General features: G+C 45.3%; 1 protein-coding gene across 1 annotated transcript; it reads right to left on the bottom strand.

Annotated features, from left to right (window-relative positions):
* Window positions 1-4,867: 4,867 nt before the first annotated feature.
* LOC8038589 (cAMP-responsive element-binding protein-like 2) lies at window positions 4,868-18,327 on the bottom strand. Its single transcript, XM_002412729.3, has 3 exons — window positions 18,171-18,327; window positions 16,656-16,919; window positions 4,868-5,041 (listed from the first exon to the last, which is right to left on the bottom strand). The coding sequence occupies exons 1-3, from the start codon at window positions 18,213-18,215 to the stop codon at window positions 4,937-4,939; spliced, it is 414 nt and encodes a 137-aa protein (XP_002412774.1). The 5' UTR covers window positions 18,216-18,327; the 3' UTR covers window positions 4,868-4,936.
* Window positions 18,328-19,833: the final 1,506 nt, after the last annotated feature.

Here is a 19,833-nt window from a genome sequence, read left to right as displayed (position 1 = left end):
CTCAAGGGGAACCTAGAGCACTATATAGCTCCTTCGGAGCAGAGTAGCGCAATCTAGAACGCCGCCTCTCGGCGACTAGCGGCGAACGCCCGGAGGTTCCAACTGTGGTCAGAAATGCATGGAGAACGTGAGAAAATCGTTGTTTCTTCAGTATTGTGGGGTTGTACGGAATGGCAATTGTTTTTGACATAATAATGGAAAATTTTAGAATAATTTGCGCTAAGTTTTGTGCCCCGCAAGGACGTGACTTTTTTTTAAAAATTGTCTGAGCGGCATCATGCAGCAGACGACACGGCGACGTCACACCATTCACGTGACCCGCTCCGGCCAACCCGAAAGGCCCATCTCCGCTGCGAGCAAAAATCGTCTGCTTCAAACGCCATTGCCTTGGAAATTGCCTTCTCAAAATTTGCACATGCATCCGATATTATTAAAACTTTGATAAATGGTTTAGTGCTTTACTACCTTCACGACAGACTAGTTTTGAAAAGTGTGAACTCGCCGTTCATTTTTTAATTAGCCGTGTTGTATCGATCTCCATGTATTCTCCCATAGGGCGGGCCGCCTCTTGGAACCCTGAGTACCACGTGACTCGCGCCGAGCCGCTCTGTCGGCCATCTTGTCGGCAAAACACGAGGTTCAAAGGATTGCGCTACTCTGCTCCGTAGGAGCTATATAGTGCTCTAGGGGAACCTAATGCGTTGCTGTCCCAATTCTGCATGGAAGCATAAAATAAAATGGTGTTAGTGGATGCCCCAGTAACATAAAAGATAAAAAAAAATACGCCTGCAATTAAGATAAAGCCTTTTTTTTTTTTTTGCGCGTTTATTGTTAAAGTGTGGAAAATGTTGCAGGACTGATACGGGAATTCGACTGCTCGGTTAGCCTCGCCAATGCAATCTGTCTACCGAGCAACACCAAATAAATGTGCGATGAAATAACAACGTAGTGTATAAAGCAACTGCATGCAAAATTGTGAGGCTGGCCGAAAGGCAACGGATCCGTTGGGTAAAACCGACGCTCGTTTATCCCCGTCAAACATATACCTGGCTAACAGCAATAGTGATGAAAACTATCTTCATTAAGCAAATGTTTGCGAATTCGTAAGGTTAGCCAAATGGTCGCACAGCGGACGGTCCAATAGGTACTCCCTTCCGTCCGAATTTGTCAGTGTATCCATACTGCGTGCAGACCGGGACACAGCACTGTGTTGGCATCTTCACTGATACTCTGGAGTGCGTAAGCTGTCCTTAAAGCAACACATGAAGCGCCTAAAGCGCAGTTGGCGCACAGCAAGGTTGCGCCGTGCTTTCCTTCACCATGTCACGCAGCTGCTGACCGCTTCGGTGTTATTCTTTTGCAAAAGGCCACAAGAGCTTATAGCCACTGTTGTCTAGTTTATGTAGTTGTCGTTTTAATGTCTACATTTTTCTACATGCTGCCCAAAGCCTCTTGCATGCTGTCTTCTGCATCAGTAGTGGTACACCCTACAATGGTGTTTTAAGAGTTCGCAATGTTGTTGTGAATACTTCGCAATTTAGGTAGCTACGTGAATTGTATGTCTACGGATTCTTCAGACTCTTGCCATTAAATACTATGCGACTGAGCTGGAATGCTTGAACGTTGGCTTCTTGACAAGTGTCAGATTGCTTGTGCTTTTCGATGTGCCCAATTGGACATAACTCTCAATAGAATTTTAGGTCATCGATTTCGGTATCCACTTACATGTCCCTTTGTACGCTGCATTTGTATCCCTTGTTGCGATTAGAACCTGCAGAGTAACAATAAACTCTTTACTATGTCATGAAGGCCTCGTGTTTGTGCTCGCAAACTAGGGTGAAAGCACGATAAGCGCCATTTTGAAATCGAAAACAATACAGACAAAAAGTGATTAGTGCCATAACCTAGATGGGATGGTGCTAAAACGGGGTAAAAAAATATAAATCGAAAAAACAAGTTTTTTTTAAGCTTATTTAAGAAGATATATAATTAGTATTGTTCAAATAATTTCAGCCTGGTCACTTCAATAGCTATCATCACCTAAGTGTGTATCATCTGTACATGCTAATTGCAGACTTTTAATTGCTGGAGAAGAAATAATTTGAAGACAGAAACCAATGCGGATGGGCATCGAGACGTTGGTTCGCTGTATTGTTGTTTGATGTCACCGCGGTACAGACTTAAAGCTTGCATGCGCTACACATTTGAGGGTGTCACGCAAGTCCTTGGAAAGCTTGGTTTCAGCACGCCCCAGGCAGCTCATAACAATAAAATGTTAGTGCTATCAAGAAGTTTACTCAACTCTAAGGGCGTTGTACTGAGTGGTATAGTTTCTTGACACCATCGAAACTGAAGCATATAAAGAAATAACTGTTCCGCAAAAAACACAGTAGCTTTCGTATGTCTACCGCTGATGAATAGGTACCAGATTTTATCTACTATTAGCATACAACAATTTGGACCAATATTTCAGCCACTAGATGGCACTGAATTTGTGAAGGGGTCAATCGCATTAAATGATATTGACAAAATGGCTCCACCACCAAGTTTTTCCATTACCACAGGCTTGTTCTGAAATGGGCAAACCATATTACAAACTGGCAGCAACCACGCGCCACTGGTAGATAAAGATAAATAAACGTCATGTGACACAAACAGATGAACAACCGCTGTTACAGCACCTGAAAATGGGAAAAAAGGATGCCAATGTTTTGTGCGTAGATACTAGAGAGCAACTCTCAAGCAAAAATTTATATCGCTTAGACTTTTGTGGCTATACAGAACCACCATATTCATCGAAGTGCAGGTCAGCGTTTTTTTCATGCGAAATTCGTTTAAAATTATGGATCAACCTACAATCGTCATTCAAGGGTGTCTAGTTACAATAGTGAAAACAATTACCGACCCGGTCAATGGCAAAGGTTCTGGTGCTAGTACGAAGTGGTGAAGTTTGACGCCAGTGTGTGCACAACAAGACTGCCACAGTTTGGAGTCGCGCGATTCTGGAAGTTTGGGCAATGACGTGACTAGTACGATCGACAAGTGCATTTTAACCATCTCGACTCGGTACCGTGCAACTATAGTGACTATCAATTCTCTTCTCTTCCACTTTAAAAAGGCGGGGTTGACCTGTGTTCTAATTTTTTATTTTCTAGGCAGGGTCAACCTATATTTATAATGAACTGGTGATGTCACTTGCATGCGCCGTTTTTGCGTTTTGTTTTATACAGATATTCGCTTACAGTCTCCTTTTTATTCATGAACACTGCCTATATCTGCACTTTTCCAGATAACTTCCATTCGAAGTGATTAAACACGTCAACATCGTCAGTTTTGTCGAGATCGCGTGCATGAACAGCCACTGTTGAAAACGCCAGCAGTGAAACGACACTGCAAGTCGTAGAGACCACTAGACCACGGTCCAATATACCACCCTCGCGTACGAACGCAACATAGCCGTACAAACCTCTATCGATAAAGATAAGGTCGAGTTCGTCGGTACTCCATAGTAATTTTTTTAAATTTTTTCTCTGCTGCTTTTATAAGTCAGACCAATCTGCAAACCTAAAAAGATTGTTAAAAAAAAAAAAAAGTACCCCCTATATTTTTTTGAGAGCAGCCATGCATATTGAAAAGGACTGAAAAAATGGCAAGCCAAACCACGTGCCAAAGTTACAAAGGAACGGAAACGTCACACGACGGGTTCAGACAAAAAGAAAAAAGCAAAGTTCTAGTGTTGACACCCGCTGTATGCAAAATAAAATACTGCCGTTTTTTGCACAAGTCTGGGAGAAAGTGCTTGGGAGAGGCACCCATAAGGGGAACCTGTTCACCCTTACTGGGGATGCACGCACTCGTACATACAAATGGTGTACGCCAGCGAGAGTAAGTATTGTGTAAGTGCACGTGTTGCAGGCGACGAAAATGAACGCCCCGGCGCTCTGGAAGAGCATTCGGTGTATGCACCGAACCCTACATACACAGACATGCTTTCAGCATTTGCATCTTTCCCACTGTGGTCCCTCGCCAAACCATCCAATAAAACATCGCTGCAATAACAAACAAAGTAATGAGTGGCTTTGCCGGTTTTGGCCTGCCTTGTAGACTCGAATGCAAGGCCCGTGCTTAGATCGGGCCCTTGATGAATGTAGCCGTGAAGCCCGAGCATGGCCCGCGACCGGCCTGTACTTGTGGAGACCTCTACTTTGTCCAACATACCACCGACCATGGCACATGGAGACTACATACACCGCCCGATGCTCCTAACGAGTCTCCAGACGCAGAAACCTGATCCTGCCCCAATGCGTCTTCCTTCCATGAGAAGGCAGGCCCTTTTGAAGGACTGGAGAGACCTTTGTGTCGACACCCAGAAGGCATTGTGCGTGTATGGCGAGGGTGCAGCACCCTTCTCTCATACCGCATCTAAGGACGACGAACGTATCACGGGTCACTTCATCGTTGCGTCGTCGTCTCTAAAGAGGAAATAGTCGGAACATGTGGACGAATGAACCATAATCGTCGCATGGGAATGAAAGCCAATAGACAAAATTTGGTGGAGCCGGGTTCAAACTCCGGCTCTTGTCACTGCCAGTGAGGTATGGTAACAAGGAAACCCAAAGTTTCAATCCAAATTGCGCCAATATACGGTTCATTCACCCGCACATTTGGACCAAGAATAAGTAATATACGCACAAAAAGAAAACACGGTCGACGAACGCGGTCGTAAGACTCTAATGGAAGTCTTGCGCAACTGCTAGTATTTTCATGTGCCACACATTTTAGCCACATCCCAGCTGGGAACGCTCTCGGCCCAAACCGGACTGTAGCAGACGGCGGCGCACCGGCTCGGAAATTCGAAAACGAGGAGTTGGAACATGGCCGGCCCAGTGGGCCCGCGTTGCAGTGGGCGCTCTTTATTTGCACGAGAACGGCGGCCTCACTCCGACTGGGGCGACGACGTGCCGGCCTTGTCTTCCTCCAGGATGCGCAGCACGGCCTCCGGAATGTGGCCCTCGTCAATCTCCTGGAAGTACTGCCGATACTGCAAGGAACAAGGAAAGGCCCGTCAACCACACTTTCGGCAACCAAACTCCCGACACGCGCCTCGCGGTGGGGACTGCCTGCTTCCGCTCGTCGCATTTGACCAATCAAAATGGTCGAATAGCTTCGCAAACTAGCGACGCAGTCTGTGCATGCCGAGACCGCTCTGGGTGACCTCGACTTAACTGTCTAGTTTGGGTTTCCCAGACGGTTAAGCTATGAACGCATTATGCTCATTGCATAGTTTGCTCTCTGTATGCTGTTTAATATTGCTCAATGATATAAGTGTAATAGAATGGATTACCCAATATAAACAACGATGGGTAACGGGCAGATTTTGGGTTTTCACAGCGAGATTGGGCATAAAGGCAAGAATCTCACAAGCTAAGCTGGACTGAAAATGTCCTTTAGCACCTGCTGTCCTTCTTTTAAAGTTGCTCTATTGACTTACAAAAAAAAAAAAAAAAAAAGTGAAAAAATAAAAATTAAAGGGACACATTTTTGTTTTTGTAAATTTTACCACAGAGTTCTTTTTTTTTTTTTTAATATTTACTTTGTTAGACCCATTTTAGGTGGGGGTAGCCCTGCTCTGGGCCCCGGCCCATCCAGTGCTTAGCTAGCTAAGCATCTCTTATTGGCTCTCATTGGAGGAGAGATGATTGACGTGTGAAATGTTTCTTGTAAAATTACTTCTGCGTGCTGTAATGGCATTCTTCTTGACAATACTTTTACGTTTGAGAAACAAAGAATCTGGTAGTCATTATTGTTTTCAAAAATATCCCGAGATTGCCTTATCCGCTTTAAACGATAACAAACATGGCTGTGGATGTTTGCAGCATGCTCCTGTTCAACTCATTTATTTTTATGAGTGCGAGCCGTGCGTTCACCGAGGTGTTTGAGGTCCGCTTAACCAACCTAGTTTGCAGCGAACACCTGTCGGAAGTGCAATTGGACGCGCTCTGTGGGTGCTTGTTTTCGTGGCGGGACTGGCCCAAGCCTAGCATCCCATGTCAACTATGTTGCTTAATCTGGCTTGATTTGGTCCTTTTGCCTTTGCTGCTCTGTGAATAATGCAACCGTCGTGATTGCAACAATGGTTTAATACCGAGAAGATACTTACACAGGTTCTTAACTACACAGGCAAAAATTAAATAAGAACAGAAAAGCTGGAAGGATTACATATGTGTTTTGTTGATTCTAGTCCTCCTGGTCTCTTTTTACCGCACATTGACAGACAGTGAGAGACACTTGTATTGAACCATGGATCGTGCATGATGGAATGCTAGAATGCTGCTTTCATGGTTGCGTCTTGTGAGCGTTGCGGAAGTTTTTAGACAGGGGCGAAATAGCAACGAACGAGGGTGAAAACGGACACCGATGTGCAGTTTTCATTTATGCCTTACAGGCATCACATGACTATAGATGGTAGTGAAATAGCAGGTGATGCGGCAGGCTGCTGTGCGTCTGCTCGCGTGGCTAGCGTCAGATGCCAGACTAAACACCTGATGTCGCGAAAGGGAGATGCTAGGCTCCCAAACATGTTAGGTTGAGCAGCCAAGCCAGTCCAGTAGTAATGGGTGGGGCTTAGAATGAGCTGTGACCTCCATCTAAATTGCGTCTAATGGCGTAAATATTGGACGAAAACCTTTTTCTTTTGTGGAAGAATTATAAAAAAAAAAAAATCCGATTTATGCAGTATTTATTTATTTATTTACCCTCAAGGTACAGAGTACATTTTAGAGGGGAGTGAGCAAACAATAAATAAACATAATTAATCAACCAAGGGTGCTGTTAATAAGTGATTGCTTAAAGAGTGAAATATCATTAATATCTGCAATAGAAGCGGGAAGGTGGTTCCAGTCAGTCGATGTGCGAGGTATGAACGAGGTGCTGAATTTGAAGGTGTTAAAATTAGGTATGCCTACCTTGTGAATATGGTCGAGACGGGATGAACGGTAAGAGGGCTCGAGCATTAGTTTCAAATGGAGAGATGGGATGTGATGATAAATTTTGTGAAACAGGCATAAACGAGCTGTTTTGCGCCGAGACGACAAACTGGGAAGTGACAAAGTTAATTTCATTGATGTTACACTGGCTGTACGATGATAGTTAGATAAGATGAAACGAACGGCTCGGTTTTGTGTAGCTTCTAATCTGCTGATAAGACCTTGGTGACCAGGGTCCCATATGGATGACGCATATTCTAATTTAGGACGGACTAAGGACTTGTATAAGATTAGTTTAAGAGAAGAAGGGGCTTGAAAAAAGTTTCGTTTTATGTAACCCAATGTGCGGTTAGCATTACTTACAACATATTCGACGTGTGTATTCCAGGTAAGGTCAGAGGTTATATGGACTCCAAGGTATTTATAACATGTAACAGACTCAAGGGATTTATTGTTAATGCTATAAGTAGGACATAAACTGTTAGAGCGGGATACTCTCATTGACTTACATTTATTAGTGTTAAGTTCCATTTGCCAAGAGTTGCACCAGAGAGCTATGACGTCAAGATCAGATTGCAAATGAATTACATCAGAATGGTCAGTTATATTGCGGAAAAGGACACAGTCATCAGCGAACAAGCAGATCGGCGAGGAAATATTAGTTACAAGATCATTAATATAAATTAGAAACAACAGGGGACCAATTACAGAACCTTGCGGTACACCGGAATCGACAGGCACCAAATGAGAATTATTATTATTTACGTTGACGAACTGGACCCGATGAGATAGAAAGGCGATAATCCAATCAAGCACATAAGGATCAATGTTTAGAGTGCGAAGCTTATGGATTAGTAGCTTATGGGATACTTTATCGAAGGCTTTTGAAAAATCTAAGAAAACACAGTCAGTGCTAGAGCCGTTATCAAGGAAGGAGTGGAGCTCATGAGTGAAAGACAATAATTGAGTATCGCATGAAAATGGCCTTCTGAAGCCATGTTGAGCGGACGAGAAGAAACTATTTGATTCAAGGAAAGACACTAAATGGGAGCAGATGATATGTTCGAGGACTTTACAAGGAACACTCGTTAGAGAGATGGGACGGTAGTTGAATGGGTCATGGCTGTCACCTGATTTATGCAACGGTACCACCTTCCCTGTCTTCCAATCATCAGGTATGGACCCTGACTCAAGTGATTGGGAGAATAGCTTAGAAAGAATGATGGCCGAATACATTTTAGTGCTTTTTAGAAATTTAGAGTTAATACCGTCAACACCTGCGGCTGATGAACACTTCAACACATCTATTACCTTAGATACTCCTATGACATCAATGAAGATAGGGTCCATTGGTAAAAAATTCCGAGAAGTTAGAGGAGGCACATAAGTATTACTAAGAGCTGAGAATGATCTAACAAAGACATCATTCAACACAGAAGCACACTGGGCAGGTTCCACAATTATCCCATCAGAAGAAGTAAGAGATATATTTTTGGTTACGCTATTGTGACAATATTCCAAAATCGTTTAGGGTTATTAAGAAGCATGGATGGAAGCGTATGGTTAAAGAAAATTTGTTTTGCATTTTTTACTGTTTTGGCATACTCGTCAGCAATATCGTGATAGGCCTGCCAACGCAATTCAGATGAAACGTGTTTAGCGGCACGGAACAATCTTCTCTTTTTGTTGGACAGTCTTTTCAGCTTTCTATTGTACCAGGGTGCGTCAGCATGGTGGCGAATATTAACAGATGGAATATAGTTTACAGTCAAAGAATCTACAATAGTTTTAAACAGACTCCAATTCGTCTCGAGAGAGCGATTCTGAAACCCTTCTAAATATTCATCAAGAAATTTACACAGCTTTTGGTTAATTGTAGTGAAATCTGCCGCCTTGTAATCTCGAATAGATTTGAATATTGGTAGTGATGGCCCTTTAGGTATGTTAAGAATAAAGTGAAGTACGTGATGGTCACTGATACAAAGCATGCATGATATTGAAGAAACAACGTCTGGGTGAGTGGCAAGGATCAGATCTAAAACGGATGACGATGTTGCTGTAACTCTGGTAGGAGCTTTGACAAGTTGAACCAAGTTATAATCAGAACATAATGTAACAAACTCCTTAGCATCAGTGCTAAAGGGGTATAAAGAAATGCCGTCATCAGACCATTTAATATTTGGATAATTAAAATCACCCATTAGGATTATGGGTGAACCTGGGAAAGTATGGTTGACATTTAAAGGGGTACTCCACCGTTTTTTTGAGCTACCTCAACTAACTATATTTTCTGACTCCCCGGCCTTTAGCCTTTCCGGTATGCTATTTAGCATCGCGAAATTCATAATAGGTATTGTGAAATCGGCAAATGAAAATGGTGCAAAAACCAATATTCAAATATTCGCGCACTTTTCAGTGCCGTGACGTCAGTGGCAGGCAGGCTTGCCAGTCGAGCAAGGAGTCTAAAAATAGAATATGCCAATCATTTGTTCCGTGCTGGAGCGCGGATACGGGAGCGAGCTTCCAAAGCACTCATTTGACACCAAGAAACTGCTTCAAATCCGTTGGGAACAACTCCTGTAGTCCAAAAAGTTAACCCCTGCCTTCCACTGATGTCACTTTGTTGTTGTTGCCAGTAGAGACTTTTTTTTTTTCAGTTTGAAAAACATGGTGAAGACCAAAACTGTAAATTCAATAACTTCGCGAAAAAACAATATTTTGACCTAATATTTGGGGTACTATTTTAGCAATGTTTGTTGGTTAGTTTAGCAAAATTTCAAGCAAATCGGAGACAATGAAAAAACCAGTGGAGTACCCCTTTAAGATAGTTGGTAGCCTAACATATTGAGGTATTTAGCGCACAAACTAGACAGGAAGAACAGGACAGAAAAGAGCACCACTCACAACTATGTTGCAAGTGGCGTTGAATATAAGATATATACGACATATTCGGGCGTCGTATATAAGATACCACTTTCATGTGGCAAGAGCTACACATGCAAACGGGCAAATGCCTCAGTGATTAACTCTAAAAGCATCATTACTCCTTGAAGGCTACAGTGGGTGGACATCTTCCAATCCACTCTAGGGAGTGCATGTGCAGACTGTTATTTGGCGAGACAAGCATCTTGGGGAGGAACGATGACAAAGTGATCCGTGAGGTGCTGGAGGCCTTCCACGTTCTCTGTGAGGTCAGGATGTATTAGTGTAGAATCCGTGACGCCGTCAAACAAGGAAAGCAAATTCCTTCAACAGACAATGAAGGCCCTACACGAGCCTGGATGAACGAGCCACTATCATACGGGGCTGGTGAAAGATGCCCGTGTCCACGGTGGATCATTGCATCTTCTTTTCCAGTCAGTAAACATAGCTGCAAAAGACGGCCTTTTCTGTCCTGTTCTTCCTCTTTCTACTTTGAGTGCTAAATACCTCAATATGTCTCGTCCCATTTATGCCATTAAAAAGAAATCTTTTTAAAAACTTTATTGGCGGCTTGCACGAACTGACTATAATCATCATCATTTGTGATGTCACAGATAAGACAGACTGGGACAGACCGCACAGGTCTTGGATCTCTCGGCTCATTAGCTTGCTTCATGCACTGTTTGGGGAACGTGCGGCAAAACCTGTTTCAGGCGTTGTGTTTATTTAGTAAGGTGATATTTGTAGTAGGACATTTTAACAAAGCTTGAAACCGTGGCACGCGTATTCGTACTGACAAACACTTTTGGTGCTGAGGTGTCGAAGCACTGGGGTGCTGAGGTGCTGCCAGTACAAAAAGCTGGATGATAAAAAAAGAATATCCAGTGCTTTACCCCACTACGACATTTACCATGACAAATAGGCTGCATTATTTATTATGATTCGGACAAAATAAAACTGAGAAAGGAATGTCTCATCAAATGTAAAATAGGAAAGCGAAATTCGAGGACCTCTCGCATGTGTAGTAAACGCTTCAGTGAAAGCGACTCTTGTGTATCCTATTGGTTCCAATGTGTTTTGTGAGTGCTGGTTTCCTTTTAGTTCCAAGTTGGTTCCTTGCTGATTTTTTTTTATTCCAGTAAACAAACACTTTTTTCAAAGTAACTAGCAGGAAGAAGCGTTGACTGGCTTCCGGAATCATTTCAATTAAATCCCTGCTTATTCAGCCGGTCGAAGCAAAACGTGCGAGACCCCCTCGCGATCAAAGTCTTAAATCAAGTCGGTAACACTTCAGCGTCCCAAAAAATGAGGTAAACAGCTGCTATGAATAAGTAACGTTTGTACGTTTAATTTTATGGACCCAAATACGCGCAATGCGTGATCCACTTCTCAGCAAGCAATTTTAAGCTGAGTAAAAATTAGATAGAACAAATTAATCAATCGACTGAATTTGCATGGACATGTCCAACAATTTAAGAATTTATAAAAATTTCTGCTTGCTTGTCAGCAACTGTCGAGTCACACTTGGATAGAAGTGTCGGTATCTGCAAGTTCAACGTAGTTAGAACAAGTGTGCGGCACTTTGCATCACAGCTGTGCAAGTGGGCACAGGTAAAACAGCAGATTATTTACCCTGGTGAATGCCAAACCTTTTTCTACAGCAGCCTCCACAGATCCGAAAAGAAACAAGAATCGGTCTTTTTCATCATGAAAACATCCATGGATTTCTTTAAGAACTGAAAATCTTGATGGAATCGCTGCAGACCCAGACGGCGGCCTTCTTTGAGGACGGAAGGTAGAAGCCGAGCTAGTTGGTGGTACATATTACAATGGTTAAACCAGCTGAACTACGAAAATAGGGAGAAAGGAGTAAAGACAAGCGATCGCTGGACTACCAACTATTTAATAATAATCCTTCGTTTTCCTCTCTTTGTCTACTGGCGTTGTGGCTACCTTCTCGGAACTTATTCCTTCATTTAATGTTGTTGCTCCTCTATTAATGTCTTCATTTTCTTCCTACTTGATCTTTCTGTGCCATCTCGGATACTGGTTTTCCGAAGGAATCTTTTTTCGTTTTCCTGTAGGGCAATAGATGGTGAACTAACGCAGTTTTCTTCTTTATCTTCTATGGCCAAGGCCTCAAGTATTTCGCGGGCGAGGTCTTTGTGGTGAGCTAAGATGGTTCCCGGTTCGAGCCTGGCCTCGCACGTGCATGCTCGACAATGAGCAGCTAAATGCCCCGGCCCTGTTAGGGCTCTTATGTTTGCTACATGCTCACGTGCTCGATTGTTCACGCACCTTCCCGTTTGTCCAATATACACACGCCCACATGACAGCGGTATGTTGTAAACTACTCCCCTTTCGCATTGGACATATGTATTCTTATGTTTGGTGTTGCAAGTGCCGGTGTTGTTTGCCTCCGCTAGATTAACCTTCCGGCACATGGCATACCCCTTGTTGAGTGCCGAGCACACTACTATGACGCCCTGCCTTGTGGCGATCTTTTTCAACCTATGGGTGACACCATGAATATACGGAACCACCGCGAAAAGTGATCTAGGAACCTTCTTTCGTGTGTTAGAGTCATTCTTTCGGCTGGATTTCTTGATGCTTTGGCAGAGTTTTTCACAGATGGAAGCTAAGAAGGGTCTCGGATATCCGGCCTCATGCCGTCTGGAGATTTGGGTCTCGAAGCTTCGTCCCATCCGATGTGAACATGTTTTTCTGAGGCTAGCTGTGAGATCTGTGAGAGCTGTGGTGGCGACCCCTTGCTTTACATTTTTCGAATGTTGGGAGTCAAAGGGAAGGAACCCTTTCCCCGATTGCGTTTCGTATCTCCAACAAACGTGTTCATTTTGGAAGTCTAAGGCCAAATCCAGAAACCTGATAGACTTATCAGCGGGAAGCTCGTATGTAAAGGTGAGGCCCATGCAATTTGTTTGAAAATCCCTAAGAGTGGTGTTAAGGCATCCGTCTGATGTTTCATCAACTTCGGTGGTACATGAAATAAGAAAGTCATCAACATACCGAAAAATAACTGCAACCCGTGGATTTTCCAAAGCTTGTTGTATAGCAACCCCACACGCGCCTAAAAAGACGTCGCACAAATATGGTGCCACTTTTGATTCGATACACATTCCACTCTTCTGGACAAAGTGCTGATCTTGGTAAGTCACTACCGTTGCGAAGAGGTAAACCCTTAAAACCTCCAAGAAGGTATCTACGCTAACACCTGCTCCATTTTGGAACTTTGCAAGGCCTTGATTTTCAATGGTATTTCTGAGGACGTGCAACAGCCTTGCTTAAGGGATGGAGTAGTACATGTCCTATACGTCCAAGGAAAACCCCGAGACTATACTATTTCCTTTTTCTTCAAGGTAAGTTATTACTTGTTCTGAGTTGGGAATCTGGAATGGATCCTCAATGTGTATTTTTGAGAGATGTTGTGCCAAAAACCTTGAAACACATGCTTGCCACGTTGTCCTCTCGGAGACTATGGCCCGAAAAGGAATACCCTCTTTGTGAGTTTTGGCGGAGAAAAACTCTGAAAGCTGGCCATTTGCCGCTCCTTTGATCTCGGTGCAAAGGCTCGCTTGATTTTGGTCGAACAGGTCAATGATGGTTCTTTGTGCTGATTTTGCCCGTTTATCGTCTACTTTCATGAAATTCTTATTGATTGCTTGTTGGGCCTTTTCTTCATATATGTTTGAATTCAGAACCACAAAACCTCCTCCTTTGTCAGATACGCAAAGTTTATGAATTCAGAACCACAAAACCTCCTCCTTTGTCAGAGACGCAAAGTTTAAGGTCTTTCCTTCGTAACTCTTGAATGGTAGATCTGAAGCTCACCTTTGCCTTGACCTGGTGTTTGAGGTTTTCAAAGGCTTGGATGCCCTCATCTATGATTTGAGGGCCTTTCTCTTGGGGGGCCCTGGCGGCTATCTTCCTTACGAGAGCAACGTTGTCCACCCTCTCGAGCTTGGGAGCTATGGCGAACTTAGGCCCTTTTTCCAGCACCTGTCTTGCTGTTGTGAAAATCTCTACATTGCCGATCACCTGGATCGGATGCTTCTTCTCAGGTTCTTTGGCTAGTCGATGTGCTGCCAAGAGGCGACGCCAAATCGGGAGGAAACTTTGAATCCATAGGTTCTCCGTCGTATACCTTGTCATTGCGATGTGGTTGGAAAAAAAGTTGTAGGTAGGACACTTAGCTCGCACAACATCGGCGAGGAGGCGGACTTGCCGCCATTTTTCGGACCTGAGGATCTTGGACACTCGTTGAGCGTGCCCCTGGGATGGCTTTACCGCTCCAAAGGATTGCACTTCAACCAGGAGGATCTTCTTTTGTATGCTCCGAGAGAGCAGTCTTGCTTGGCAGATGGAAGTTGCAATACAGAGGCATAGGGCTTCTGGTTTCAGAAGGTTGAAATTAAGAATAGGCGTGCTCAGATAACTAGAAAGATAACTAACAGGGGGTAGAAGCTGAGCTAGTTGGCGGTACATGTTACAACGGTTAAACCAGCTGAACCTTCTTGGAACTTATTCCTTCATTTAATGTTGTTGCTCCTCTATTAATGTCTTCATTTTCTTCCTACTTGATCTTTCTGTGCCATCTTGGATACTGGTTTTCCGAAGGAATCTTTTTTCGCTTTCCTGTAGGGCAATAGACGGTAAACTAATGCAGTTTTCTTCTTTATCTTCGACGAACGGAGTATCTTTTAAACTCCGTTCATCGGATCTTGACGCAAAAGAAAGAAAAGCAACCTTCTCAGTAAATTGCAAACACTACTAGTTTCTGGAATTCCAGCACGCGCTTCACGCCTTCCAATGCGCCTTGGCTGCATGCGTATGCGCGCTCAAAGTGCACGACGTCACCAAGCGTCGCTAAAGGCAGGAAGCTCGTGCAGGAGACTGGGCAACTGAAGCTCCTCCCCGCTGTCCTTGACTTGTCAGTGACTCTAGTGCTTAATGTCTCAACTGCCCATAACGTGAAAGAACATGCCCATCCTCGAATCGAGGTGGAAGGTGGTAGTCAAGTGGCTCGGGCGGCTATCTCACTGCTGAGCGTGGTTTGGGAACTATCTCGGTGGCAAGAAACACAACGTGAATTGACGATTTATTTTGTTGCAGTCATACGTTGTGTTGTCGCAAACGAGAGCAAATCGGGGGAAAATGAGGGGTGGACTAACTTTGGGGTTGCAACGTGGATAGCAAGTCGTCTGCTTCTTGCGCACGAGTTGCGGTGACATCAGCAAGACACCGAGCTCAGATTGGCTCTGATTAAAGGATAGTGGGTGGACTCAAAGCAAGCTGCCTTGAGGCCTACCCACTATCCTTCATTCAGAACCAATCAGAGCTCGGTATTCTGACGTCACCACGACCCCTGCAAAAGAAGCAGACAAACTGGTACTCAGCTCAGAGAAAAATTCAAATAATGCTAATTTTGTATTTTATAACCCGCCAAACTTGTTTTCACACTGAGGGGCGATGGAGAACATAGACCCTTCCCAGTCAGCAATGTTTGCCTATCTCCCACCGTAGCTAACTAACCCCATTTTGGCCAAAATCGCCATTAGCTAGGGCACTAACAACAGGATATCTTAGGTGATTTTGAAGAAATAAAATAAAACAAAAGAAGCAGATCATGTCAAAACTAGGGGAGGGTTATCTTTCGGAGAATGGGGCATATCTTTCGGGATATTACAGCCAGTCAGGAATCTCCAGCATGGTCCTTGATATTGGTAAAGTCAAAACACGCTCAACAATCGGACAGCCATCCGAGCACTGTACCCAAAACAGTTTGCAATCGCTTTTCAAACACTTTTCGAAATACTTCTCCCCAGTCCAATTGAAGCTTTTTTTTAATTTTAGAACCATTTGTGCGCATCACAATGGCTTCGTGCAAATTCAAGAGAACGGTGGCAACTGAGGCACAGGCCAGGTCCAGCAAGGATCAGCTAGTATAGTCCAGGGGCAGATCCAGAACTCCGTTCCAGAACTCTGTTTTGGGGGAGGGGGGGGGGGGGAATTTGTAAAGATACTATTCTTCCATTCTTGTGCACCGGGGGGGGGGGGGGGGGGGGGGTCCACCCATGTCAAATTGCCCTCCGAGAAGGGGAGAGGGGAGGAGAGCGACTGTTTGGGGGAAGGAAGGGGGGATTTGCTCCTGGTATAGTTCTCAGAGTGCAAGTCAGCACAGTAACCTCTTTGTGGGTAAAACCGTCCCGGTGCAGGGGCTTTTTGAAAACGGCACCCAAAAGCTTGTGCCATACGATCGACATGGAACCGGACAGAAATCAGGAGACGACAAGTCCACTGCTTTGAGACAAAGGAAAGACTGTTCACACTTGTCTGGGGCAGCTAGCTACTCTGAAGGGGGCGGGAGGGAGGGGGGATTTCCGCCCCTTCACTCGAACATTTGCATGTACAAGGTGCAAGTTCGTCTGCTTTTTGCGCACCTCGTGCGTTTGTTTCCCTCCAAATGCGTCCATGTGCCTTTGTTCCCCTCCCTCCCTCCCCTTCTCCCGACCTCAACGAAGGACGTCGCGCGCTCGGCAGCTTTGATTTGCGTTGGCCTCCTTGCGTTCGAATGCGCGAAAGACGCATTTTGGTAAACAATTGCTCGCCGTACAGATGTCTGGAAGGGAGCGGGGAGCGATTCCCCCCGATGCCATTGCACACTGGGTACGGACGAGAGAGGGGGAAGGCCTACGAGGACGCCGGCGGGCCCCGAGCGCGAACACTCACCACGTCGAGCTCCTGCCTGAGCACGAGCACGGCCTTCTCGCGGTCGGCGACCAGCTCCTCGAGGTACTGGTAGCGCAGCTTCTTGCGTGCCCGGCATTCGCGGGCGCTCTGGCGGCTCCGCTCCAGCTTGGCCTTCATGTCGCCCCGCTTGCGCGCCGACGCCGGGACTGCTGTCGCCCCAGGGGAAGTGCCGGACCCGACCGAGCCCACCGAGCTGCCGGAGCACCTGCGGCTCTTCCTCGCCCTGCTCCACGGCTCGTCCTCCTGCGACCGAGACGCACGGCGCTGCTCAACCGCTCAACTGCGCACTCGCGGCCGAGGTCGATGACGCAGTTGCCGCCGCCCGCGTTCGCTGCTGCCCACGGGACTGACCGCACGTGCGCGTGTCCGTCGCTGCTGACCGCTACGCCGGCGATCGGCTCTCCGTCGGACGGCCAAAGATCGGACGACGACACCCAGTAGCGACTCGGCTAGGCCAGCGCATCAACGCAGCCACGGGGTCGTTGCCGTGAACCGTCGTCGGAGAAGACTCGACGAGCGTCGGCGTCGCCTGCCAGCCCACACGCACGTCGCACGTTGCGCACGCACAGCCGCTCGGCGGGGGAGAGAAAAGCATCCTCCTTTCACGCCGGAGCGCGCGATGAAAGCAAAGAAAGGACGAAATCAATGCTTCGTCCCTAGCTGGCGGCTTTGCAGTCTACTGCATCGCTTACAGCAGCGACCAGTCGGCCTTCTCCAAGAACTGACGCATCGACCACCGTCGCCTGTCAGAGCGCTCCAGCGATCGGCACAGCCGAGGCATTTCATTCACTTCGTTTTCACAACAATTCACGACGACCTTGGATGTTTGTTTTGTTTTTGTGCGACTGCCTGGGGAACCAAGGTCCCTAGTGGCACCACTATCGCGCGACGTCTAGGGAATGTCGACGGGGAAAATTCTGCGCTTTCGGCGAAAAACAAACCAGACTTTAGAATGCCACTCATATAACCCGGTCGATTGTTTGGAATAAAAACACCGCAGATCACGTAAAAAGACCCCGTATGTGCACATACGCTGGCGTTGAGGCATAGCGTATCCGCGAAATCGGAGGGACTCTTTTTTTTTTTTTTGATTGTTGAGGAAATTATTTTATTATGGCAGTCTCGAGATACTTATTATAAATAAATAAAAAAAAAAATCTGTATTGAAATAAAATGAAGACACCGGTATTTTTATTAAAAGAAAATAATTAATCAGTCAGACTGATTATGCATGTTTCAATGGACTCTTTGGGATAACACAGCCCTGTGGCTGTTCGGAAAATACAACTGAACACAAAACACGCACGCATATATGTATAAATCGCGGAATAATAATAATAAAGCAGAGAAGCCTGGAGCCCAGCGTGTTTGTAACCTGCTTCCTCTCCGAGCACGCCGAGCTCTCACTGCATCGAAGCAGCCCCCATCTTGGACGAGCGAGGAAAGTAAATGCTCGCGAGCAGCACGCAAAATCGGACGCTCCAACAACCTTACCTTTTTCACATAGTTGAAATCGTACTCGTCAGTTTCCATCTGCATTATGTCGGTGACATTATCGCAGTTTTTCCTGCGCCCAGGATGTCTCACATAGTTACAAGTCAGCAGCGTGGATCTGTTTACCTCGTCAGATGATTTGTTGCGGAAGTCGGTCGCTACCGTATTGGCGAGGGGCGACCGTAGTTTCGTAAGACATTTGACAAATGTTGAGAATGATGTTATATTCTAAATTTATAAAATTTCAAGATACAAAAAATCGTTTCAATAAAATAAATGATTATATTTGTTACTGCCTATAAAGAATAAGATGTTTTCTGTTTACTCCACAGAATGCAAATATGACGTCAGAAAATCGACCGAATTCGACACATAGGCTGTGTTCCAAAATTTACTCGATCCGACTCCGGAGTAAAAGTTTCGTACCGTGGCGTTCCAAAACTTACTCGAGCTTACTCGATGACGTCAGAACTCGCGTTCCAGAAGCGGGTCGTTTACTCCGGAGTAATTACTCGCGCTACCCTCCTCGATCGGGGGGTAAAGTCGGATCAAATCGAGTAAATACGTCACGTGATCTGTTCGTCGTCTGCTTTCTGCGCCGACAGCCGTCAAAGCTCGCTTGCACCGTTGGTTTTGATGGCGGACGTTCGAAATTACAAAGAATTAGGTGCAGCATGTCTGGTTATTGCGATTTGCTGTTGTCAACGCAGGAATTGACTGCATTACATCCAGACCGTCCACCTTCCCCGGGAACGTGTACTTGTTATTATCTGAGTGCGAGCGTAAACAGGAGCTTCTCCGCATCCTCGTCCTCGGCGTTGGGGGAATGCCGCAATCTCACGTTCAAGGCCGAAAATGTTTGAACTCGGTATATGATAATGTAATATTTTTGTTTCCTCCAGAGTGTGTGTAATGAGAGGATAACGTTTGTAAAGCAGTGAAGGCTTCAAAAATTTCACTGTAATCACATTCGCGTCAAAGCGAACGTGAGTTTTATATCATTCTGGAGAAAACACCCTCGCGCTGTACCGCTACACCGTGTGGAATATATTTCTGCAAAACATAATCGGTGCAAATTACAATGCGTGGAATATATGCGTTTAGGGCACCGTGACTAGAATTGCAGCGATCGCGCTGATTAATAAAAACACATTTTTTTATGTCTAGCTGTAAGGAGTAAGTAATTTTGATCTCAATATACAACTCAAAACGAAGGTGAGTAAAAGGAGCTGGTGGATCCACCTCAAAATACACCGCGTCGTCATTAACATTACCGTTCTTCGGCTGCTTTCTCCATGAGCAAAAGGATCGTCTGCTATTTTCTGCCATCGCTGCTGTGCTTTCTTTTTGCCGTCGCCCAAGACGAAGCCAATCCGCGTACTATCCAGGTGATTATCCTGGCCGTTCCAAAATCGAGTCGCGGATCGTTTACTCGCGATGTCACGTGGTATTACCCGCTGACGTAGGAGGCAGGTTACTCGGGTAAGATTTGGAACATAGCCATAGAGATCATACATACTAACTCTAGAGAAAAAGGTCCGCCATTTTCCCATACATTCTGGCTGCCGCAAGCGGCGGATCATGCAGGCAGACCCTCGGGGTCCCAAACACGGTTACATCATCAGAGCAGTTTCGTGAACTTCAACAATTCACGAACTTACCG

This window comes from Ixodes scapularis, unplaced genomic scaffold (genome assembly GCF_016920785.2).
Source record: "Ixodes scapularis isolate PalLabHiFi unplaced genomic scaffold, ASM1692078v2 PGA_scaffold0__279_contigs__length_252992795, whole genome shotgun sequence".
In the NCBI taxonomy this organism is placed as follows: domain Eukaryota; kingdom Metazoa; phylum Arthropoda; class Arachnida; order Ixodida; family Ixodidae; genus Ixodes; species Ixodes scapularis.
The sequence above is the reverse complement of the archived record's forward strand: the minus strand, read 5'-3'. Positions and strand labels throughout refer to the sequence as shown.